The 27,118-nt window shown below is 29.6% G+C and overlaps 1 protein-coding gene across 2 annotated transcripts in view; it reads right to left on the bottom strand.

Moving 5' to 3' along the window:
• twz (BTB/POZ domain-containing protein twz) overlaps positions 1 to 27,118 on the bottom strand; it is a 172,167-nt gene that overhangs the window by 49,164 nt on the left and 95,885 nt on the right. For both annotated transcript variants that reach the window (XM_014424426.2, XM_014424425.2), the window contains one exon: positions 1,408 to 1,503. In XM_014424426.2, the coding sequence (XP_014279912.1) occupies positions 1,408 to 1,484 (77 nt within the window). In that variant the 5' untranslated portion in view covers positions 1,485 to 1,503. The remainder of the gene's footprint in view (positions 1 to 1,407; positions 1,504 to 27,118) is intronic.

Here is a 27,118-nt window from a genome sequence, read left to right as displayed (position 1 = left end):
AAAATAAATAACGAAGAACATGAAAAAGCTGAATTCAGATTTTCGAATCAGATTTTTAACAAATATTTTTTTAAGTAAGAAAAAAACAAACATATATTTGTTTATGCTAAAAATTATTATAATAAAAATAGCAAACAGAAAAAAAAACGCTATTATAGAGCACACGTAACAAGTAATAATTTTGTGAAAAAAAAACAACGAAATATATTGGTTAATAATAAAATTGATTATAATATAAATAGCACAAAGGAAAAATGCTACTATATAACCTACAGAACAAGAAATAACTTTGTGAAAAAACAAACATGTTTTTGTTTTTAAATCCTAGCCTGAACGGTATTTTTAATCTCTTACGTACTTATTTTATTATTGACTTTTTTTTCTTTGCAATAAACTAGGCCGATATTATATTGCTTAGAGCTAATAGATATTCATAATTTTAATTTTGAACGAAATAATGATTTCTTATTTAAAATGCATTTATATACTATTTTAATAGATATTTATATTTGAAATCTGTACGCAAACTGGTTCGATATTTTGAAAAAGTATACTCATAGCTCATTGTTATTAAATTGAATTGTCGGTAACCGTTAAAAATGGGCATTGTAAGAAAAAGAACGTAAAAAAACTATTTATTTCAAATTAAATGTAAACATTTTTAAATAACTTAGAAATGTTGACATGTCCTAAATAATGAATTTCTATGTAAATTTTGTTCTAATTAATTTTGTAAATGCATTTAATATCAAGCATATTTTGTTTCCTGATCATATCATCTCATTTAAAATTTTCTCATGATCTGGGATAGCCATAATAACATTATTCGAATAGGCGTGGCTTTACTATGATAAAAAGTTAGTAGTTATTTAAAAATATGTAGATAAATATCTCTCATTAGACCCTTAGTCCATTATGATGCTGAAACATGAACATTTGAAAAGGAAGATCAAGGGGCTCTTAGAGTTTTTTTGGCGGAACCAATCCAATATGTAGATAACCTGGCGCATAAGAAATAATAAAGAATTGGTCTTAATAGACAAGAAGATGTGCGACTTATCAAGTCAAGAAGATTGGTCATTTAGAAAGGGTACTCAACGAAACAACGGCAAATATCACAAGAGAAACTATCCCTGGGAGAAAAAGAGGACGCCTAAAGAAAACCTAGCAAAAGGATATGTAAGAGGACCTCGGGAGGATTGGAGTGACTAGTTGGAGGACTCTAAATAGAGTGGACTGGAGTTGAATGTCCGGGAGGCCTATGTTCATCTTGGACTGTAGAGCCAAAGAAGAAGTTATCCAGTTAAATTAAATAAACACAAATCATAATATTTTTATGTAATAATTAAAATAATTAGGTGAATTAAAAAAAATATATTCTAAGAAATAAAAATTCACTAAACTAACCTAAGTTTGATGTTGGCATTTGTGAAAATTGTTCGTGATTGCGTCAAGTCTTTCGGCTCTTTAGTGTCTCCTTCCATCCTCAAATCGCATTTCCTCCTGAAAGAGAAAAGAAAAATCATTAATTATAATTAAAAACAGCCAACAATACTGCTAATGAATCTTAATTTAAAACAGAAACATATGTAAAAGTTTAAGAGCTGTGGATTGTATATTAATTGTAATGATATTACTAATAAAATACACAAATTAAGATGTTGATGGTCAATCACACAAATTCAAGTGCGATTGTTAATTTAAAAGATTTAAAATATGTATGTCGTGTAACTCCTCATTTATTAGATCTATTTTTTTATTCACCTAATACAGTTTTCATATTAAATTTTTGTATTTCAAAAAACATTTGTGCAATCCTAAATTAGACATCTTCCAACAAACTGTATCATACGTTATATAGATCGAGGTAAATTATGTTAAATTGAATTTATTTTTTGGATATGGTCTTGAAGCCTTTGTTTCTACCCAAGACTGCATATTTGCAACGCTAACGTATACAGGAAAAAGGTATTTTCAGAGCCTAAAACTCAGTCTAATAACACTAAATCCAATTTTGAAATTCACAAAACAAGTTTAGAAAACGGACGATTTAATTTTTTAAGTTTCATTAATAGTATTGTTCTTAAAAAAAGTATAAATATTAGTGTACTAAATATAAATAAAAACAATGTAGTCCAAAATAATCAAATATACTATTCAGGTATCAATGGGGCGCTTGAATTAATTTGTTTTCATGAATTTATGAATATTTTTCATGCTCAGGTCCAGTGAGTAGTATTTACATGTTAGAATTGTGGATTGCAACAAAGGTTTTGGATTTTGGATTTTAGTTGCCAAAATTTGATTAATTTTATGTAATAAATAAAATAAAAAATGTTTCGGACAGAGTTTGCTTTTGGAAAAACTAGAACAATATTTCAGATTTTAAGTGAAAATGTTTTGAACAGATTCGATACTTAGGACTCCATCTTGACAAGAGACTTACTTGGAAGCCATACACTAGACTGAAACGACAAGAAACTGCTCGTAGATTCCGATTGCTACAACACTTACTTGACAAACGCTCTAAACTTCCCATTCACTACAAAAAATTAGTATACACTACGATAATCAGACCAATTTGGACATATGGAATTGAGCCCTGGGGCTCCACCAAACCATCTAATTCCTTCCGCATCCAATCCTTACAATCCAAAATCCTACGTAAAATCCTTGATGCTCCTTATTACGTTACAACTCATTCACAAAGACCTTCCCATTCGTTGCAGAATTGGCCCAAAACAGATATGCGTCTTTTCATTTCATACTCCTTAACCATCCTAACCCATTAATTCTTAATCTTTCATCCCTAACAATCCCAGATAATCCTCCGAGGCGTCTGAAAAGAAGATGGCCACGGGACCTTCTAATTTAAATTAACGTTTGAAGTACCACCGATGGGGGTGTTTCCTTCCCAAAATTTCAAGTGTATATGAAACATAAAACATATTTACTTATTGTATTATTTTGTACAGTTGTAAATTACATTAAATAAATAAAGTGAAAATTTCATAATTTTTATCAAAACTATGCGCCTGACAAATTAGCTTGTTTCATTGTTTTTTAGAGACGATTTTAGACGAGCTCAAAATTGACCATTTTCCTCCAAAATTTAAACATTTTCGTTAGTGTCTCCTATTTCCTTAATCTTTATATGGTAGAGTACATACAATATTCGTTATTGAAACAACAAATTGATTCGAACGTAACGTCGAATTCCGCTCTTCATTAGAGGTGGCTTGGTGCCAAACCTAAGAATAACGATTGAACAGTCCTGAAAAAAATTGCGATCTGTTATCCTTTTTTTTTTTGTTTAAGATTGTTTTGTAGAATTTAGTATTCACATATAAGGATTAATTTTGGTTTATTAAGCAAGATGTCTATTGTATAATATCTGTTTCTTATAGTTTCAAATTCAACATAATATGTATGAAGAACCAATAGGGTTGAATTAATATTGCCTTGTTAATGGTATCAGGTTACAAAAAATTGTTTTTTTTTATAACAATCCTAATTTGATGGCAGTTTCAAGTATAGCTTAGCTTGTTTCTTTATAGGCCATCGGAAACGTCAGTTACTCTGAATATACTGCGAAAATATAACTTGGTGTAACAATTTCGAGATTAAAAAATGATGATACATAATGATTATGTTGACAAATACATCACTATATAAATATAACATGTTGTAACTACTCCGTTGTGCAACTGTTCCTTAATACGATCAACCGACATCGTACGGATTTCGATGCAAAGACTCTCCGGACATGAATCCATTTTACTTGAAGACAAATACCATCACTCCTCTTCTCCACCACCTAGAGTTAACGAGCCCTTTGAAGGTTCATTTGAAGGGTGCGGTGTTTACTTTGTTTTTGAACGGCCAGACACATAGAGAGGATCGGTTGACCCTGTTATCAATTCATTCGTTGCCTTTTGAAATATTCACACCTCGGACTTTGCGAATAGGGAATGAGGAGGGAGTTGCTAATTTCATGCCTTCCCACTCCACCCGAGGTATTTTCTCCAATTTGCTCTGTGCAGACCCCATTCAGCCCCTCTTGAATATTTGAAGGCCCTTCTTTCTACTCCACTTCCACTTAGCTCCGCCATATTAGCTTAGGGCCCCTCTTAATTACATACCCTTTTACAAAGTAGTCCTTTTCATTTTCCTATTTCTTCTTCTTCATATTGAAATAATCATGACTTCATTATAAAAGATGGTTATAAATATTGAATTGAAATTCAGTTTATATAAACATAAAATAATTAGCTGTTAAATAATTAAAGTTTAATGGTTAATATATTCCATAATATATAAATTATATTTTATAATTAAATATGTATTATGATTTAAATAAATTAATTTTTTTTTGTATTACTGAATTGCATAATTCTTCAATATTCATAGAGGAATAAATAAATATTTTAAGCTGAAAATATAAAATGCCTAGTTTTTTAAAGCAGAAAAAAGATATAAAGTGATTTTTTGTTTAATTTAATTTCGGGGTTACAGAGTTATTTTTTTTATAATTTTCAAAAAATGTATAATGTTGTAATTTATTTATTTTATTGATTGATTACTTATTTACTAGGTAATATTTTCATGCATATGTAGAGAGGGTGGTAAAATAATAATATTATAAATTATAAATCAAACAGAATAATTAATATGATTCTATTACAGTAGAACATTTTGAAATTTTCATTTAAGCTACAGTAGAACCACGGTCTAAGTCGGAACCAAGACATAGTTAAGCGATAGTGCCAGTTAATTCGAAATTTATAAATAAAAAACCTCCAATACTAGCTTAACTCATATGTTTTCTAAAGTTAGTATATAATTTCAAATTGCAGCTCAGGTTAGGGGTGCGGCAATGAGGCAACTGTAAAATTGTCTTTATTGACTGCAAAAATGCATTTAAATGCATTTTTCACTCCGCTAATACAATTTTTTTTTAAATTTATTTATTTATTGATATTTACAATTGTATAAAAAATACAACAAGCAAATTTGATCATAATGACATGATGATAATGATATGATACACCATGTAGAGAAACTACCAAGTAGTAGAACTCTAAACACATTTTACAATATAAGGTCACGAGGCCATCTTCTTTTCAGGCGTCTCGGAGGATTGCCAGGAATGGAAGATGAAGCAAGGTTAGAAACTAGTGGGTTTGGGTGGTTAGGGAGTTTATAATGTAAGGAATGATGATATCGTGTTCGGGCTAGATCGGTTACATAGGGAACATTTAGGTTTTTATGGATGGTTTTATTTCTAATACAATTAAGTCAATATTATTAAGTTCACATTTGTGCCATTATACTTCCGGAACAAAGATACGTACACTAATATATGATGAAACAAAATTTATTAGACCAATTAAAAAAAAATGTTTAGATACACGATTTAATTGAAGAGTATTAATTATTTTGTAATAGTCAAAATGTCAGTTATTTGCTTTTGTTTACCTAAATTAATTTTTTTATTTAAAACTTTACTAATTTTATTTTTACGGCTTCTTATTATTTATTTTATTTTTACTGCTACTTATTCGGCCAGTTAAGCGGGGATCTATTGTCTCTATAGACAGCTCCATAAATCTATTCTGATAAACCAATATGTTAGTGGATAAGCCACATCAATTTCAGAACTCTTTATAGCGTGTGAAACTGGAGAATTTATTTCGGCTTTTTTATAACTTATATATGAATTTTCCCGCAAGTGTAATATGAATGACATGTACATCTTAAAAAATATTTCTTCATGCCGGATTTACATAATAAGAAAATAATAAATTCTATATCTTAAATTTCCTTTCTTGTCATGTTTAATCAAGGATTATTTATTTGATTTACCTTCTATGTCCTAACAATTATTTGAATATAAAAAAAAAAAATGGTCCCACCAAATTATCTAATAAAGGTAAAAAAAAAAAGTCAGCCGAGTACATCAGTATAGCATCTCCTCACTTCTTTTTTATCCCCTTATTTTGTGTTCTGAATTTTTTTTTTATGGTAATTATCCTTTATCTGCATAATTACATAATTGCATGTATTAAATTATCCAAATTTCAAGCCTAATTATTCGTCGTTTGAAAATAACGTTGCGACAACAGCCGTTGATGGAAAAATTCCGGAAAATAATTTTTAGCAGGGATATGTAAAAGTAGTAAATGAAATTTGAGCCGGTTTTTGAAATATGGGTGTTTCAAAAACATAAGTTTTAGCGAGAGTAAGCTTTGGGTGAGCTTAGTAATTGATGGAATTAGTTAAAACTTATACTAGGTTATGTCAATCCTAATCCCTAACTTTTCTCTAAATTTGGGTCAACTTTGACCAGCCATTTTTAAATATGTATATTTCGAGGGGAATAAATTCACATTCAAAGCTGTTGAGGATATAGGATAAAGTTTATAGTTCATCATCTTTACACTAATGCTCAACTTTCCTTTAAATTTCAGCCGAATCAGTTTTCAGAATAAAGGTGTACTCAAGAAAATATATTTACACCTGCATGTGCGAAACTATTGTACATCTGTAATAAAATCAACATGCTATTGAATATGTTCTAACTCATAAAATCTTTGAAAATTTCATAAAAATTGGATTAACAATTTGACCGATTATGTACGAATACAAATTCGATTGATTGCAGAACCAAAGTTGTAAAACTAATGACTTTTAAAAGTTTCGATTCTGAGTACGTTTTTTTTTTTTCGAAGAGTTTGTTGCATTAATACAAAGCTACCATCATACTTTTAGTAGTAAACAATAAAATAAATACCATCTTTTATACTTATACGTAATGAATACCAATTACTTGATTAACTTAAATTTTTTTTTCATACCCTCCTGTAAAGTTTTTAGTGGGTATTTGGTACGAAACTTAAATCTAGTTTCTACTTCTGAATTTCTTCTGTGCACACTCAATTCATTTTTAGGGAAGGAGTATATTCTTTAAAAGAAATCGATTTTCAAATACAAAAATATGGTCATAGAGAAGGAAAAAATTCTAAAATATTTTAGTGTTATATAGCTAATTCCCGAATTGTTTTCATAGTTGTAAGATGTTTATCAACTATTTTAATTAGCAACTTATTCTTAAAAATTGAAGTTTAGTCTCAATAAACAGTTGCAGATGAACAGAACCTTTATATTTAAAAACATAATTCATAATTTGAGTAACCGAATTATTTAATTTGCGATTTATCTTTTTATTTCTTGTTTATGATCAGATTTATAAAATAGCGTCAAAATAGGCTCAAATTGAATCCCAGATTGGAGTTTCTAACATCTCTTTAGCGGCGCACATTCCCAGCAATCTATTGGCTCGGAGAAACGTGACTTAATACTCTTTATTTTCTTCAGCTTCATTTTCCGGAAAAGCTATAAAGAAGAATGGACTGTGGAAGACAAACCGCAGCGAGGACGAAGCACTTGATGGGCTAGGTGAGTTATGAAGCGGAGACTGTCCCGACCTTCCCACGGTGATGTGCCCTCCGGCTCTTGCTTAGAAATGACCCCGGGCACCCCCGCCAAAAAAATAAACTTTTCCCGCCTTTGGAGGGAGTACATTTTCTTTTTCGAAGCCCTTGAGGAGCATGCGGTGTCGGTCGTACCTCACGGCCGCCTGCAGAACAAGAGCAAAACCTTACCATTGTCTTGCACGTTCTACATCTTGCCGATCGGGGTAGAATTGTGGAGGTGCACTGAAGTGATTGGGCTAAGTAAAGTGATTTTTGCATATTCAACACCCTAGGAGAGTATTTTTAGTTCATTATTGGTCAAGGGATATTAGTTAGTTGTTTCGCATAAAAAAAAAAAATTGACTTTTCTAGAATAAGTAAACACCACCCAGTCCGACTAGATGAGAAATAAATAATATCTATGAATATTATTTTAAATAATGTATTATTATTAAAATATAACAGATATTATTATTAATATAACAAGAGATCGGGCGTAAAACATGGTAGCTGCAAGAATGAAAACATAGGTAATTGTAATATTTTACCTTCAACTAGTCACTTACCATGACTTAATATAAACATTATTTTCTTAAGAATATGTATTTCCTAAACAATGTTTCAATAATTTATTAAATCAACCTTAAAAAAGCCAATTATTAATTAATGAATAAGTAAATGAGTAGTAGATTTTTTATTTTTGTTGAAACTACTGACGTAGTAGGTAGAGATCTTATAGTTTCATTATCAGTAATAAAGTAAAACTACAGGGTTTTTATTAAATTTTAGTTGCATTTGTAATTAGTTGAAATATTTAGATATTTATTCTGTAGTAAGTTACAAATACTTAGCATTTTAAGCTAAATGTCCCGGTATTATATGGGTACTAAATTTATAAAATTGAAGATGATGATCCTGATAACGCTCAAAAATATCGTATAAAGTAGTGCTAAATGTACAATTTAATATGCTAATTGTCATTTATTAAATCCTAAGTATTTAATAAATAGTAACAACTGTGTGTTATATAACTATTTTGGTTACTAATTCAACACCCTTACAGTTTGATTAAGGATTACTTGAAATTATCATGGTATCACCTAACTTTCTATTCGGATTCTTATTATTTATGTTTCTTTTAAAATAATTTTTTAAGAAAATAATTGACAGTGTATAATTATTTTAAGCAATGAAGAAGTTAGAGTTTGATATAATAATTTTTATACACTTTAGATTTGCTCTCAATCTTCATAAATAACCGAGACATGGGGAGTAAGATATTTCTAATGAGGGTGCAAAAATGAAACGAAATGGAGGAAAGGTAATGCCAAGTTCTTGAAGAATCATTAGGGTGACTTGTTGTTGTTGGTACCAAATCAATAATTTTTGGTCTATTGGTCTCGGAGATAAAACTGATGTAGGCTTTCTTTTTTGTTTACGGGCGGATTTTGTTTTTTTTTACTCAACGTTTGGATTTAACATATCTGGAAGCATGAAACCTAAAATTTTGATTTGATTTTATTTTTTATGGTAAATTGGAAAAGTTCATTATTGAAAGGTAGCTGAAAAAAAAATTAAAGTACAAGACAGAAAGTATCTTTAAATTATGGAAAACTGTTTTATCTTGAGCCAAATTCTGCCTTATTGCTCATATACAGCAAAGAATGAACCATCATTAAAAAACCTGTACACTTAGGTTTCCGTCTGAACTGGAACAGAATATTTTTAAAATTTTGATAATCTGGTCATTCCGAATTCCGAATGAATCACTTGTTAGGAGGATTCAGTTTTTTTTTTATTTTAGTTTTTTTTTAGTTTTTTTTTTTAACAAGTTTGTTTGTGTTTTAACTTATTTATTCATTCATTTAACTCATTTTGTTTTTTTAAAATTTATATATTACTTTTTTTTTTTTACGGATCTATTGCTGGGACTATCTTTGACTTACTTCCTCATTGAAATATAATAATAAATTCTTTCAAATTGCGTAACGTTTCAAACGTGTGTAGCGGATCTCTGGGAGATAGAAGAGAGTGAAATAGAAGTATAAAATTCTCAAATAAACAGAATAAAATTGTCCAATGGAATAAAATTGTCGAATGCAATACAACTGAAAAAAATATTTTGGTTAGTGTATAGAAGACTATTATTTGAAAAAAAAGAAAAAAAAATAGTTTTTGTATCATGTAAATATATTTTAAGTGTGTCCGATCATGGAATGATGTGTATGCTATGTATTGTAGCAAATCCATGTATTTGGGTAGCATGGCTAAGTAAATCATTCCACCCTCCTGTTTAAATATGAAAAATAAATAACCGGAATTTACCGATAGCAAAATCTTTAATAAATCACTATTTCAAAATCAATCAATCGAAATTAACAGCAAAAATGACATCTTGAGCGAGTACTTCTGATAAGCTATATATAGGGACACTAGCTGATAGTTAAAAGTCAAGGAGAAATTTATAGTTAATGTTATTTAGCAGCCCTAAGGCAAACTGTGCCACGGGACCAAAATTATGACTGAGTTAACTACGCAGGATTAGACTTGAAAATGATTCCATTCTAATAGCTTCAATATTAATATTGATGGATTAGTCCAGCGCCGATTTACGACACTGAATTTGAAGGGTGAAATCAATTTACATTTTATATCCATGACATAAAAAATTTAAATATATAATTACCGTTGGTATTTAAATTATACCGGTCTGGCCAACATATACAAATTGTTATAAATACATAATTGGTAATTTATACCGGTATATGCAGGTTTAACAAACTACAACAAATGTAATATAACTAAAACGGCTACTGGCATATTTTTTCCAAATTTTTATTTGGAAAATAGATGAAAAGTTATAAGGATAATTTCTAAAATACCCCCCCCCCCAAAAAAAATGGCTTCTGAGTAGTTTGGAGTCTTACATTTTTTTTTAAAAACTAATCAAAAGCAATAATTTTAACATTATAGAGGACCTGATAGATATACTGAGCGATGTTCCCAGAGTGTTTGCTTAGAAGCTTGTTGGTTCGAATCCCAACTGGGCTGGTCAACATTTATTTCACGGAGGCCCAAAGAAATGAATTTTGACATTATGACTCTGAGGCTGCATGGCTTCTTAATTAAGCCTATAATTAAAAATAAATAAAGAAATAATAAAATAAACGGATAAAACTAAATTTTATATTTATTTACTGAGCTTCGTATCTTATTACTTATATACTTATTAGCTACGTATACAACTGGTTCACTTCTTGAATAGTATTCAGTAAAATCCACGAGATGGCATCAATTTGTATTATAATATTTATAATATGAAGATAAATAACAATAATAATGTTAATACATAATTATTGTTTATGGGCTTTATGTCGATTTCATAGTAATCCGTTTAACATTTGTTCAGTTTCACTTTAACGTTTCCATTGATCTAGCATACTTAATTGTTTAAGATTGAAACTTAACATTAATAAATTCTGAAAAATAATTTATTTTATAAATGAAAGATATAATAAGTTAGACGAAAATCCGGATTCTGGCAAACAACATACATCAGTCATGCTGGAAGATTGCAGATTGGGCATGTGTATTAATAAATGGAATATGGTCTGGGTGCGGACAAATTAAACTCAAATAGTAATATTTTTGTGCTATGTTTATTTGAGCCAACGTTTCGTCCTACGTTGCAGGGCTTCTTCAGGGTTAAAAAAGACAAAAACATTTAACATAAGTAAAAAAGTAAATGAAAAATTACAAGGGTATACAATGAAACCTTAATTAATTAACGTTAATTATAACCTTTAATTTTTACGTTTCATTATATACTCTTGTAATTTACTTTTTTACTTATGTTAAGTGTTTGTATCTTTTTTAGCCCTGACGAAGCTCTGCAATGTGGGGCGAAACGTTGGCTCTAATAAACATAGTTCAAAATATTAGGATTTGAGTTTAATTTGACCGTACCCGGACCATATTCCATTTATACATCAGTCATGTTTTATACTTATATTTGCAGTGAGCATCGCAGCTAACGGTTTTTTAACTATAAGATTAAAGAGTAAATATGTTTAAATTCCAACAACACATTTACATGCCTAGCAGTTTTTACTCTCAATGATGGACGTATCCTACCAGTATTTTATTATTTAGTAGTTGCAAGTCATTGTTGGGACGTACTAATAGGATTTTATGTGATGAATCATACGATTTGTTTTGATTATGTAAATAAAATTATTAAAAAATATATATAAGGAAGAATATATTTAGGAGTCCCACAGGGATCTGTAGTAGAAACTATTTTGTCAATTTTATTTTACAAAGCCAGAATTACTTCCATTACAAGCAATGTGCTTATTTTTCCCAATATTAAGGGTTTTACATAGTTTTTCCACAAAAAGTCATGAAAATTCTGTGGAGACGCAAAGCGACAGACCACCCTAGTGCGGCCGCCCGAAGGTGTGGGAGTATCCCCGCTCTCTGGTGATTCATAATCGTGTGAAGTGCCGTCGGGGCTCTCGTGGGAACTCCTATGTCCCTTCAGTCTCAATTTCCATTTTTTAATAGCCCTCATGCACTCCAAAAAGACGGAAATTGAAGAATTCTCCAAAATACATCTTATGGGATATTTACCCCCGCCTGGAATTACAATACTTGATCTTAATCTTAGTCTTGTCTGTTAGGCTAGCATGGGAGAGCCGAATCTGCAAGCGTGGGAGAAGTCCCGGGGATAATCTATTGCCGTCGTGTCTTCATTGAACAGATAAATGTTATCTTAAATCAAAGGTTAAGATCGCAAATTGAAGATGCAGCTGTTGACACTGGCGAGATAAAGCTAATGCTAAAAGTTTTTTTTTATTTTTTCAATTACAGAAAAAGGTGTGTTTTTTATTATCTTTATACCAAGTGTAGAATATAAATAAGCCAATCCTAGTGCAACCAATTTGCAACGTTGGATTCACTTATCAGTAAAGAAGTTATAATTCTTGAACTTCATTTTCTGTAATAAGTATCAATATAAATATATAAAAATCGTGAGTTTTTTTTTGAACGCGGTAACTTCAGCAACTACTAGTCCAATTTGAAACCAATTTTGTTTGCATTCAATAGTCTATTTATTGTGGGAGTCTTAGACTTGATAACATCACACTACGACCCATAGGAACTGAGCAGTAATAATAAACGTCTATTAAGCTAGCAAATAATAATTAATAATTATTGAAAAATATTTCCTTCTTTTTTTTCTGAAACGTTATTAAACCACTTAATATATTTAAAAAAAAATGTTTCCCAATGATTAAAACCACTCCTTAATCTCCCCAGCTAGAAACTCGGGAACAACAAACTAAATATACCGCTCAGACTGACTTATGTTTAAGTTTTCTTTAAATCTTATGAAACATACCGTGTTGATAAATTTATCAGATTGAAGATCCAGTCATTAAAGTATTTTTCTTTTAGTGATTGATCCTTTTGTTGTTTTTTTCGCATAAATTCCACATTCAATTATTAATTTATGCAGTTAAAGAGATGCACTTGGTTATATTTTCATCATGAGTATGAAACATGTTTGTATAGTCCGTATTTAAGTCGAGTGAAATCTAGGAACACAGCTAGTATATAAATATAAAGAACTCAATAACATTCATTTAGTAATTAAAATATTTGTGTACCTAAAATGATTTGGGTAAACTAGTACCGTAAATAGCAGTGCAATAACTAGTTACAAACTAGGAACAAGTTTCTTAAATTATACAATTTATACACTCATTCATTGAAGAGTATTAATATATTTGTATTTTATAGATTGTATAAAATACAAATATATAATTTAGCTTTCAATATTCATATGTTCTAATATTGTTTCTTAGATAATGGGCTAAAAATAATAATAACTAATAATACTTAAATTTAAATAGAAGAGATCGAAAAAAACAATTAAAATAAATACAAGTATATTAATTGTTATTTCATGGTATCAAAATTCACACTTTAATTTTATTATTTTTTATTCATTAATAAGACTTTTTTTCTGTTCATAAAAATTATGTGTTACCTATTTGATTATATGTTCATGTTTCTAAATGAAAGAAATAGAACAAGTGTACATGAACTATATCAACTACTACCAGGAATCTCTAATATACAATCAGAAATGTACATTTCATGTAAATTTGAATCTGTTGGTGAGACTGTCCAAGATCATGGAGATTGAAAGATTTGCAAGTAAATCTTGAATACATTCATCTTAAGTTTCTAATCCATTATTTTGTCGGAAACATAAACTTTGTGAATATATAATTTAAATATTGTTCATTTTATCATTCTATAATTGGAATTATATTACTTTTGTTAATAAAAATTAAATTTAAATAATTTTGAAGAGAAAAGAGATAGTTCCCCGACCAAAACATCCTGTATAGTTGTCATATACCTACGGGATGTATCAGAAAAAAAATAAAAATTTTCAGTAGCCGGTTCTACATCTCAATTCTGAAAAAACTCCTACATCATAACATTTTACAATGTGTAAATTAAAACATTTTTTTCCCCTCGTTTTCTTTGAAACTGAAATCATCTAATTTCTTTTTAAAATGATCTTACATGAAATATGATAATGTCATTAGAAGGTACGGATTTTCTATCAGTTACAGTTTAATATCTAACGAAAACGTTACAAATTGGGTGACGATTATCTGGAATTCTTCTGACACTATTGACCTGTAGAATAGGCCCCTAAAGTTTTCTGTTTTTTATCTAGAACACTTTATAGTCCGCTCAGGGACCCGAATGAATTCAAATAAACAGGTGCTGAGAAGGTGTGCCTTACTTACTCATGAAGCCCCTTCATAGAGAGAATGCCACCAAACCAGTGGTTCACATGTTCTAGTTTACCCTTATTCTCACGTTTCGTGGAACTGACTGTAGAGTGGCATCATGAGTGATAGTAATTTCGATAAAAAATATATATCTAATATTGGGCAATTATAGATTAATGAAATGTAAGAAAGTATAATTACAATTTAATTAGGATAATTACTATTTTTTTGTAGAAAACCCAAAGATAATACATATTGAGCAATATTTTCTGAGAATTGTGGAATCGGATCCTCTCTAGAAGACCTCTTTTATTACAAATGTGTAGAATCACTTCCTGGCCTGTAGTCTACCGGAAACACCCTATGTATACTTTTATTTAATTATTATAAATATTGGAATGAAATACCTCTGATAAATTGTAATTATACAAAATTGCAATATCATATAAAGCACTTCACTCTCAAAGAATCACCTGTGTAGTTTCCACCGATATCATTTGTTTAATACTTCTAGATAATATGTTTATATCATATATAAAATGTAGTTGGCTCTCATAGGCTTTACTTTACGTTGTTGTTTGTTATTTTCAAAGTATTATTCAATGTAGTAGGATGTTTTTAATTATTGTTTGGATTATCTGTAATTACTTGTTACTGTTCATTTACCTTGAATGAATGGAAAATATAGGAGAGCTCGAGACTTTTACCACAAGTAGCGATATTTATCACCCATATTAATGTGTGCTTATAAGGGTGAGTACCCCCCCAAAAACCTCCCTCACAAACACTCCCCCCCACAAAAAAATTATTGGTGTGTTGTTTATTTGGTTTTATATATGTTGTGTTATTTATACAAAATATATTATCAGAAAGTTACATTCTACTATCAACTATTATAACTAGTTAGTGATGTAACGCACAAATAAACTTTTTTTTTTAACATTGCCGATTAACAGGAGGTTATCTACAGGCTACCACCCTATTCTACGTCGCTGACTGAACACAATATTTGGTAGCAGATATGAACCGTTTAAAATTTACTTGGTTTGTGTGTTATTCCAGCTATATTACCACAGCTCATGTTCTCAAGAACATGGGTTTATGTTTTTAATCCTCTGACTGAAGCCTTTGGGCTAAAAAAAACGAGCATTTATTTTTTTATCGATTTATTATTAATAAGACGCTTTGAAATTACAGTTTACTAATTGAAATGACCGAATGAGTATACATGTTAATGATCATAAAACAAAGACTCATAAATAAATATGCTCTTTAAATTTTATATAAGTGATATTAAGATACATTAAGATGAAATATGAACTACCGACGGTCATTTCAAACAGTCAGCAGTAATTACAAAGTGTCTCATTAATGATAAATTACACTAATTATTTGACCTCAAAGTCTCCAATCATGGAATTAAAACCGTAAACTCATAATAGCATGTGTTTGTGAAAGTTTTTTTTCGGAAATAGGACAGCCATTAGGAATGATTATAAATCTCTCTTCCTTATATGGATTTAACCTAATGCAACCGAATAATAGATGCCAATTTGTTTTAGATTTGTCAATGTTTCTGTATAATTTTAAATATTACATATAAATTAATAATAGTGTTGTTATGTAAGGATAATTAATTTCAATGGTATAATATTCTACTCATTGCTACTGGTATTAATTCTACAAAAGGCATAAAACGTGACTCGTAGGCAGATATGTTACATACTTTGGGTTAAATATAATTTTAAGTAAACAGTAAAGAAGTATATACCACCTACATAGTTAACTATTTATATCTTTTTTGATACACGTATATTATGGTAGTTTCTTATACCTATACAACCAAATTACTCGGGTACTGAACCATACATATTTAACCATACTTATATACTAATATACTACTAGGTATATTGTTTTCATCAAAATAAATTAAGTAATTACAAACTAATTAATCAAAATAATTTCAAGGTATAGGTTTTTTATTACTTTAGACTCGTAATACACATAATATTCATCAAAACAATAAATATTTAAGAATACAGTAATACATTAGTGATGGAATTTTTGTTTTAAATAAATATATTATTAAATGAACTTGTCTCGGTTAGGTAATTCAGTTTAATGATACAAATTTAGAATTACTTATACTCAGGTTTACTTAATTATTAATTTATTTTTTGTTTTTGTAAAGGCCTGTTTGATTTTTTTGAGACCTGAGATACCCTTATTCTAAAAGTTTAAACGAAATCCTTCCCCTAAAGTTCGGAATGATTTTTGCAGACCTTCTTGTCTTGGTCTCCAACACCGCCTCGGTTCCTTCTAATCTGCTGCATTTCTTGGAGCGTTTCTTCTCTCTTTTCTCCTATCCCTTCTGAATGTTCCAACTTCCGTTCCTTCCCATGCTCTCGATCATCCTCTGTTCGACAAACGTGGCCATACCATAGTAACATTTTTACCTTCATCTTCTCTCTCAACCGTTCATTCCTGATAAGGTCCTTCCTTAACTTGCCACCGACTCTCAGCAGAAATTTCATCTGGGCATCCGAAGATTACCCGATATCTTGCTCTCCAGCATAGCCTAGCTTTCACCCAATTATGGTTGCAAAGTAAACAAACTTGGGTATGTGCCATTTACGATCTTTTATCAATATCTCCACTAAGCAGTTGCAGATGGGTATCAAACCTGGTTCGCTTTGAGTATCTTATTTACTTTTTAGGGGCAAATCTTGAGTCTACCTCCTCGAAGAAAAGTCCGCTCCTTCATCGTTAGATGGTTTTCGACTATAAATCTTTTTGAATTGGTCTGTATATTTGTGAGTTTATAGGTCTCTTAGTGTCACATTCTCATTAATAGGACCAATAACCAATCCGTTTGGGTTATATTTGAGTCCCATGTTTTTGGAGGAATTGTAGGAAAAATTCAAGTTTTTGCTTTACCTATTTACATTTTTGGGTGATATATTCTAACAGTTCGCTTTTGTTTGCTTGATGCTTTTCGCAAATAAATTACTCAATGGTTTCGAAATTGTTGGTACAAGGGCGTGGCCTAACTGGATAAGGATAGCACAACAGGCCAATGAGGATATTCGGTTAGTTGCTTAATATAGTTGAGTGTCATTATTGAACATCAATTGTTCAATTAGGACTTTTTAATATACTTTATATCTTGGATTTTTGACGATTCTGGATCTTAGTAATTTTGAACGATCATTGTCCAGTTAGTACACGGGCTAAAATATGAGACCTTTTTTTAAGTAATAAAACTTATTATCTTATTTATATATATGTATATAAAAGGGATCAGTCGGATCTTTGCAATAAACTTTTGAATTAGTGAACCGATTCGCGTGCTGGTCTTTCTTCAAAATGTTTCCTTTCGCGATGGGGGGAGGTTAAAGATAAATAAATCCCCTAATTCTCCCAAGTAGAAAAAAAATTATGAACAAAATTAAGCATTATTGAGTTGTAGCTACTTGTAGTAATTTTTTTTTAGAAAAAGATTTAAAATCGTTTTAGTGCCGTCTCAAAGTACCAAATACTATTTTTCAAAGAAATTAAAAATTAGAAATAATAAATTATACGTTAATAATGAATTTTAAATGAATAAAATAATCTTGTCTTTGTCAATATACTATCACTTGTGTTTATTAAATTCATATTCATATTTAAATATAACAATAGCGAACCATTGCCAGGTCAGCTAGATTTAAACAAATATTCATTCTACATTCTTGTAATGTTCCGGCCTTTTTGGATATATTCACAAATCATTGACTATTTTCACATATCTTCACACCCAAGTCATCACATAAAATGTATTTTCAATAGAACAAATCCTAATGTATGTACCTGTATACATTTTTTAAACATTATTCTTTTCCAAGTTGGTTTATTATTATATTTAAAGTATGTGTATGTGTAGAGAATTTTATATTTTATAAATATGTATATATAAATTACATTCTTATTGGGGCAGAATTTCTTTATTTCTTTACTTCCCTAACAAGAGAGAAAAACCATTATCATATTATTTCTTATTAATTATCTCAGGAACAACAGTATGACAGTATTACTTTTTCATCATTACATTATTTCATTTTCACCCTTCTTTATTTTTATAATCGCTTGGTGGAAAAGCAAACGAGTATGAAAATTTTTTTTTTTGGAATTTAAACTATTTTGACCCTTCAGGTTGATAGTTTGAACAATATAAAGTTGCTACAGGATTTCTAGATGGGAAAATGTTTGACAGTCACAAAATCCGAAATATTAATTAACACACGTAGGTGGCTAAGCCTTGCATGTCGGAATTTCCAATTTCCTGTCGGTTATTGTATCAGGATAATAAAAAAATGAAGAAAAAGAAGATATAACAAAAAAAAAGGTCCTGATTACCTGATAGGTAGCAGCAAAAAAAGGAGCATAACTATTATTTAATATCTAAATTAGATATTAATTATACAGAGTACAGAGGGAAGGGGAGACACCGGGGGAACGGTAGCGGTTAGCGGTTAGGATGGGAAGCGGTTATTAGACAGTAGCCGAAGGGGGAGAGGTTAATGGCACAGTGGATATTAAAAGTGACAAATGATGAGAGGAGCTGCCGGCCCTGGTTAATGAGCCTCTCCCGGCTCCCGGCTACCGGCTTTCTCCTCCTACCGTCGTGCTCTGTCGGCTAGTCAGGGGGCACTTAATGCAGTATGTATAGATTAATCCAAGTCAGGGGTTCGATTCCCGGCTAACTTTCAGGGACTTAACCGGAATCGGGTCACTCTTTGGTACAAAACGGAATAGCCACTTAATTAATGAATGCAATAATTCTTTTCTAACAATATAATTAATTTATGATAAAAAGTCAATGTTGGAATGTGTGTCTTCAGTAAACTAAAAAAAGCTAGTTGACAGTATGACAGTATGACATATGGCAGTATTGCGATCGACTATTAGTACAAGAACCCAAGAGCATAAAAAAGGCAGTTATCACACTCCAATTTTTGATTACTTTAATGAAAACTATATATAATTAATAGCTAAAATTAATGAGTCTGCCAAGTATAGGTAGGGGGAATAACAAATGGCGGCTGTTTCCAAGCGATAAAAAAAACAACTAATTTTTCATTTGGAGCTCTATATCATAAAAAGTAGAAGTAACACAAGAAAACCTAAGAGAACGTCATTTAAAGAAGAGTAAATTTGCTAAAATATGAGCCCTAATAGAGTTCTTTACGTTATATAGTTTTCGAGATATAGCTTTTTAAAAAGCAACATTTCATAAAAATGTTGAATGGGACGTACTAAAAGATAAGTAGTTAGTTAATTTATTTTGAAAAATTTATATCTCAAAAACCATTTGACGTAAAGATGTCTATTAGCACTCAAATTAAAGCTAGTTTAATGATCTATAATATAGTTTATGATGTTTATCTTCGTAGGAGTAATAGTTTACAGTAAATTTGCTAAAATAAATTGATTTATAGTTGTTCGGTCAAATTTTCATTTGCCAAATTTATATTCATATGTGAATATCATAAAAACTACTACCCCTACGAAGATAAGTGTCATAAACTACTCTATAGTAAGTTAAATTTCCTTTATTTTGAGTTTTGGCAGACATGTGTGTCTTATGGATCTAGAGATATATTTTTTCAAAAATCCAACATTTTATACGAACAAATTAGAAACTAGAAATTAACATTTTGCGAGTTTATTTTGTCAAATATCATAAAAACTACTACTCTTACAAAGATAAATATAATCTACTATCTTGTAGTACATTTAACTAGCTAATTTATTGCCCGCACAACTATAAATCTTTTATTATTTAATTTTAGCAAATATCATGAAAACTACTATTCCTACGAAGGTAACGGTCATAAACTTCTGTATAGTCCATTAAACTAGCTTTAATTTGAGTGCTAATAGACATCTGTACGTTTCATAGTTCCTGATATATAGATTTCTCAAAATAAATTAACTAACTACTAATCTTTCAGTAGATTTTTAAGAAATTTTGCTTTTTAAAAAGCTATATCTCGAGAACTATTGGGCGTAAATAGCTCTTTTAGGGCTAATATTTCAGGAAATGTACTCTTCTTTAAATAATGATCTCTTAGATTTTCTAGTGTTGTTGTTAGTTTTTAAGATATAGAGATCCGAATGAAAAATTAATGTTTTTTAACTTTTTGAAACAGCCGCCATTTTTTATTCCTCTCATCTATACTTGGCAGACTCATCAATTTTAACTATTAATTATACATAGTTTTATTGAAGTAATAAAAAAATGGGGTGATATAACTGCATTTTTTTCTTCCCGGCTCTTGTACTATATACAATACAAGTTGAGGCCCCTTGTATCTAAATAATCAAGTCATGCTAAGTGATCGATTTGTGTGTATATGAACAGTCTAGTTCAAAAACGAAAAGTTGTACTAAACTATAATAACAAATTATAGGTGTGTCTTGGTCTTGGGAGTGAAGTGGCACTGTGGTAAGGCATGATCCTATTAATCCAAGTCCTTGGGGTTCATCCGGCTGAGCAGAAATTGTTTTCTGTTACACTGTAGCCGTGAGTCAACCTCGGGTTCAGTTGAGCCCTTCTGGGGGGACAACCCAGCCTATTAAATTGGGTACCCTTAATTGGGTAAAAATCTGACGGTCGAGTGTGATTCTGACCTAATAACCTCCTTGCACAACCGTTGGTCTAGTAACAGTACTTGCTTACAAAGTACTCTCTGAACCCTTCATGCGATGGGGTACAGATTTTAATTTAATTTAATTAGTATCTTGGTCTTATTCCTATTGAAATAGGGTTTGTGACTTGAATACCAAATTTGTAAAAACACATTCTCTGAAGTGCTTTAATTTTGTTTATTTGAAATTACCAACCTTTATTCAAATATTATATCAAATTAATTTTTTGAAATTTTCTTTTTCATGAAGATATTATTCAAGATGTTCCTAGGAAGTAACAACTAAACACAAAGGAAAATTTTTTGTCCAATGATGTTTATTTCAATTTTGAATATCTAAGCACTCTTAGTCAAGAGACATAAATAATATTAATGCAAGTTTTGCAAATGCAAGAAGCAATAAATCTCGATCTGCTTAAAGGCAGCGAAATGTATTATTTAAATCCTCCATTAGTAAAAATTCTTTTTCTGATTACTTGAGTTCTAGGACAAGATCCTTTTAAGATTGCACACATATGAAGCATTACATAACCGATTATTTTGAGTTACCAGAAAGAGTAATGTCATAACTCAATAATTCGATTTATAATCAGAAATAAATAAATTAAAAAGGAAAAATAAATGGCTAAATTCAAGGAGCGGAGAAGACAAGTAGCAGGCCCAAAAATACACCATTAGTTAATATAGATATTCCAACTATGAATAATTGTATTCACCTTATCTAAATGAAAATCAAATGTATTTTTTAAATTCTTACCACCAAAAAATTACATTATTAAAAAATAAAATAACCTTTAAAAAAAGGAATATACGAATTGGAGGACCAAGTTGTGGAAAATTTAAGTGTATAATATATAAGAACTCTAAATTAAATAAACCATTAATTTCCCTAAAATACAATAAATTTGATGTAATATCCTTAGTCGGTACTGTACTCCTCTTTCCTATATTGCAAATCTCCTAAAAACCGCAGAAGGCAGAAGAAAAAACGTACTTCAAGTAATATTCATTTTAAATAAATAGAATATAAACTCATAATATATATGTCATATAATTGTTAAAAATAATTGATAAAAGTAATGATAGATAGATATATAAATATACATACAGAAAATAAAAAATAGACATAAAAAATTAATAAATATATATAAAAATAAAAAAAAGTAAATATATAAAAAACTGCATTAGTACAGCACCGTGCAGAAAAAGGAGATAATAGAAAAGAATAGTTTTAAATAAAACTTATAAAATATATTTTATTTTAAAATAAACTTTTAAATATTAAAATCAAAATTATGCAATAAATTATAAAACAGACGCAAACAATTTAAATGTTATTTATCCCGAACTCCTAAGTAGATTAAATAAATAAGATACTGCTCATCCATTTTACCAAAAAGGGCTGGTCAAACAATAAATCCAACAAAGTGCACTTTTAATCAATACAGGTATCAGTCTGAACAAAGTTAGTGTAAAGCAAAAATGAAAAAAAGTGACAACTATTTGGCTTGATATTAATTAAATAAATAAAATTTGACCTTAATGAATCGATCTAGATAAATTTCAATGGAAAATAAAATATTTATGGTAAGCTTAAATAGCTACTTACAATTTTTCGTATTGAAATAGAGTAAACTGTGAGTAAGTAATGAAGGAAACGGCAAGCCTCAAAAGCCAAAATTGAAAGTCAGGAGATATTAACAAGATGGCGACATTTGTTAGGGTTGGAAGCATTCCTAATTGTTGCCTTGGGGACACTTGTAAGGCATGCTTGACTTCAAGTCCCTACCTTTCTTGTAAGTTGGGTGGTTCAATTCAAGTGACAAATACACATTGTTTCTTTTTAGCTTTGTATCGACGTTGACTTTTGTGTTTTTAATCCGCTAAGATTTTTATTTATTTAACACTTTCTCTTCTATGGTATTCATTTTACTTGAACCCAAAAGTTTATTACATTTTTCGTAATATCAGTAGCTATTTTATTTTCCATGATATAATATTTTGATGGAATAACTCACGTTCTTTGGTTATTTTTTATCTATACTTATGTTTTTTAAGACTTGGTGGTTTTAAACAAGGAGATAGATCACTTAGTCTATAACCGAAACCCTCGTTGTTCGAACTAACTATTACTATTTCAATATTAAAAAGGTATGTTAGTACAATACGGAAACGTTTTTGTGCAAAGAAGAAGAAATCAAAAATACCACCGTTGTTTATTTAGAAAATATGTTCTAAAGCTGTTTATAAAGAATATTTAATATGTCGATAAAGCAAACTACGGTTTTAACTCTTTGCGGATGTTGCAGAATATGACCATCCTCAGCACCAAGATCGGAGAAAACCCTTTAAACATGAAGAGGAACCCACCAACTTTCGTAGCTGCAAATCCCCGAGGGATAGAACAGCTCATACCAGCCAGACATACCAATGAACCTCTTTTTACAGAAAAGTTTCCGGATCTTAAGCATTCATCCTATCATTTCTATTCTGCCCTCAGGGACGTAAAGGGGAATTGACCATCGCGGGAACAGTAGTAGGATTGGATCGAAACGGAAAAAATGTCAGGGTTGATATTATTTTATATTATCATGATCAGATTATGTTTAAAATTAGAAAACCGTACTTGTAGCTGAAAATGTTTAGCTTAATTGTCCTTTTTAATTTGTTTAATTTTATTATCATCAAATCAGTCATCTTTCTGAGCTATAAATGGTATGACAAAATTGCATCATTAGAATTTTACTGGGTTTTTTCCTCTGTGATTTGGTGAATACAATATAAAATTAATTATGGTATTACATAAGTAAGAAAACAAACCCGAATAACAATTATCACTAAAAGTAGAACAAACACTATTGGGTTCTGTTCTCCATGAGAAAGTAATCTATTTTCATTATAGATGATTTCGTCATAGCCAACTCTCTATTTTTCCATTACATTTATGCAAACTGGCAATGCTCAATAGTATATTTATGATTTATTTACTTTAGGGTTTTATAGCCCTTACATTATTTCACGATTGCAAAACTCCAATGACCCATAATTCCGATTTAAATAGTTTTAATCGGTTTTTAAAGACTTTAGAGTTATTCTTGAAGGATAAACAATCTCACCAAATAATTATATAAGGTAATTACTTAGAAATGAATGTGGGAGGAATATATAAAAAATGATAAATAAATTTTAGGGTAATTTAAACTTATATATCTGTCCGATATTGCCCGTCTTGCTATGAATGAAAAAGAGAGTATAACATCCTTCGATATCAAATAAATCAAAACTTCTATAAAATGATTTCATTTATAAATAAAAAGATCAACAAAATATTATTATGTTTTAGATGGTATTAATAAGAAAGATATAAATTTAACATTATCTAATATATAGAAATCAATATTTTATTGATCCAGTTAATGTACTGCCGTTCATCCGGTTGTGATAGGGCATTTTGCTAAATGTTCAGGATTTTCCCAAGAAGGTAGGGAAACCATTCAAATTTTTTAATTAAAAAAAAAATTATTTACGAAATAAAATATTTCTGGTGCGTGACTCAGAAAGTATAGATTTTCTCACGAGTTTTATGTATTAATAGAATTGTCTCTTCCTGAAGAATTTGAATAACAATATTACTGATTCTATTAAATGGTTTTTTATTCCCTAAAAATTACAAAAAAAAATGAGAATTTTGGTAAAGTAAAAATTTCTTTTTTTGGAAAAAACAAATCATTTCGTTCCTTGCGTTGTCTGAAACACTCACATTTAGCATATATATGACAATTTCATATACAGCGAATTTAGCTAACATATATGTTATATAATAATTCAATTTTTATCCATTTTTGTCTCAACACAAATGAGACAAAAATGGATAAAAATTGAATTATTTATTTAAACAAAATTAACCATTCTCATGAAAGTTAAAGATTATAAATATATATGTTATAGTTACCGTCTTATCACTTCATCTATATATTGATTGATATCAAAGATTTATTTGTTTATAATATTGTTCAATTAATATATTTATATCCTGAAATCTAGCAATAGCAAAACCGGGTCTGCAAGTACTACACATAAAAGGGAGTGGCCAAAACTCGCTGTATCCAATTTTTATAAAAATAGAGTAGACAACTAGTTCTAAATATTCAAACCCATATCTATTAGGCTCTCATAGAAATATGCAATACTAATTTTATTCCATGAAAAATTAAATGGATAAAAATAAAGTTGGACTAAGGCATCCCTTGTTGTTCTTAGAATTTGTTTTTTTTTTTAAATAAAGAATAAAAGAAAGTTTTAAATTGTTAGTACAATGTGCGCTTCCACAGTCATCTGGATATTACTAGTGATGAAAGATGATGATGGCATTTCAACTTTCAGGGAAGTTGGAAATAGATAGTGTTATTTTTTAATTCTAATTTATTGTTAGAAATGCAGTTTAATGAGGTTCTTAATAATGTATTATATATACATTATCAAAAATACATATGAAAGCCTATAGTTATATAAATTTAATTTAAAATTAATAAGAAGAACTAAATGAACAGGTCAAAGTGGCATTAAAGAAAAATACAAATGTTGCTATAATGCGTTCCTTATTAAAAAGAAAGAGAGAGAAAAGTCCCTGGGCTACCTACATAGGTTCACCTATTCAAACTCACGACCTAAATGTGAAGTTTGCTGTAATTGTCAAGTGATTAAAAAATCGTTAAATTCTCATTCCTTTTTATAACTCCTCCTTTCTTCAATAAGTGCTTTTTAATTTGTCTTATTAAGGATAATCTATGCAACGCCAACTGCTGTAGCCAGCCTGCAAGGTTTCATTGAAGAAACCTATATAGAGTATTTGGGAACGTAGTCAAATTCGCTTAACATTGATTTATTACATAGATATTAACAAAAAATAAAATACAATAACCTTTTATCACTTGTTTCATTACTATAATTAATATAAATCTTATTGAGTCATCGTGGTAGGTATACCAAAAAGCAAAAACCATTAAATCGTTTAGTATGAGTGGATTCAATTTAAAATTATTTATCCTTGTACATTAAAATAAATTTAAGTATATACTAGTAAAAGATATTAAAATACTGTATGGGATAGAAAAGGGGAGGATTTTAATTTTTTATCCCTAAAAAATACCAAAAACATTAAAGATAGCTATTGTAATTATATATATAGTTCTATGTAAGTATAAAAATATATTAGATTATCATACGAAATTCATAATAAACCTTTTGCCTCTTAGAGTTATAACCACGCGGTCAATGTTTTATCAATTTAAGGTTATCAGGACTGAAAACCACAAAATCACAACAATGTTGATTATCTACTCAGAATATACACTTATGAAGTACAATCTCGTAAGCAGTTCATCATATGAAACACTAACCAAGTAGTAAATACATAGTGAGAGTTTATGTTTTCTTTAATGTATTTTTTTAATATCTAAGTATTAACGTCTATCAATTATTATCACATTATTCTAAGGAAGCCTAGAACTATGTTTAATTACAAATTTAGAAGGAGGTAAGGTTTAAATAATATTCATATTAGTACAGAGATTCCAAAGGTACTTATAGATTTGTACACAATAAGAATAGTATAGCAATTAATTGCCAACGTATTAAATTGATAAACATTAAATACATGTAAATAAAAAAAAAAAAGGTAAGGTCTTCACGTTTTTTAATTTACCAAGAATTTCCTCTTAATCCCTCCCTCAAGTCTCATGTGTATCAAAATCTTAAATCAAGATATAACCACATAAAAAAAATATTTTTATTTGTGTAGAGTTTACCCTATATATATGTATATATGTTTATATATTTGTGTTTATTTTTTTCTGTTTGACGTTTTTGTGTGAAGTATCTCATTACGTAACAAGTCGCCAACGATACTCGCTATTTCAGAATGGGGCTCTGTGAAGTATTGTAAATACAAAAAAGACAAAGAATAAAAATTATTTAACGCTTGAAGAAGTTTGTCGGGGGGTGCGGTCAGCAAAGAACAACATAAATAAACAAAACCATATTGATTTATTTTATGCCGACGTTTCGACCTGAGTTTCAGGTCTTCATCAGGGCTATAGAACAAAAGAGATAACAACAACATTTAGAGTAACATACA

The sequence above is a fragment of the Halyomorpha halys genome, unplaced genomic scaffold, assembly GCF_000696795.3.
Source record: "Halyomorpha halys isolate HHAL.00 unplaced genomic scaffold, Hhal_1.1 Scaffold469.1, whole genome shotgun sequence".
In the NCBI taxonomy this organism is placed as follows: Eukaryota; Metazoa; Arthropoda; class Insecta; order Hemiptera; family Pentatomidae; genus Halyomorpha; species Halyomorpha halys.
The sequence above is the reverse complement of the archived record's forward strand: the minus strand, read 5'-3'. Positions and strand labels throughout refer to the sequence as shown.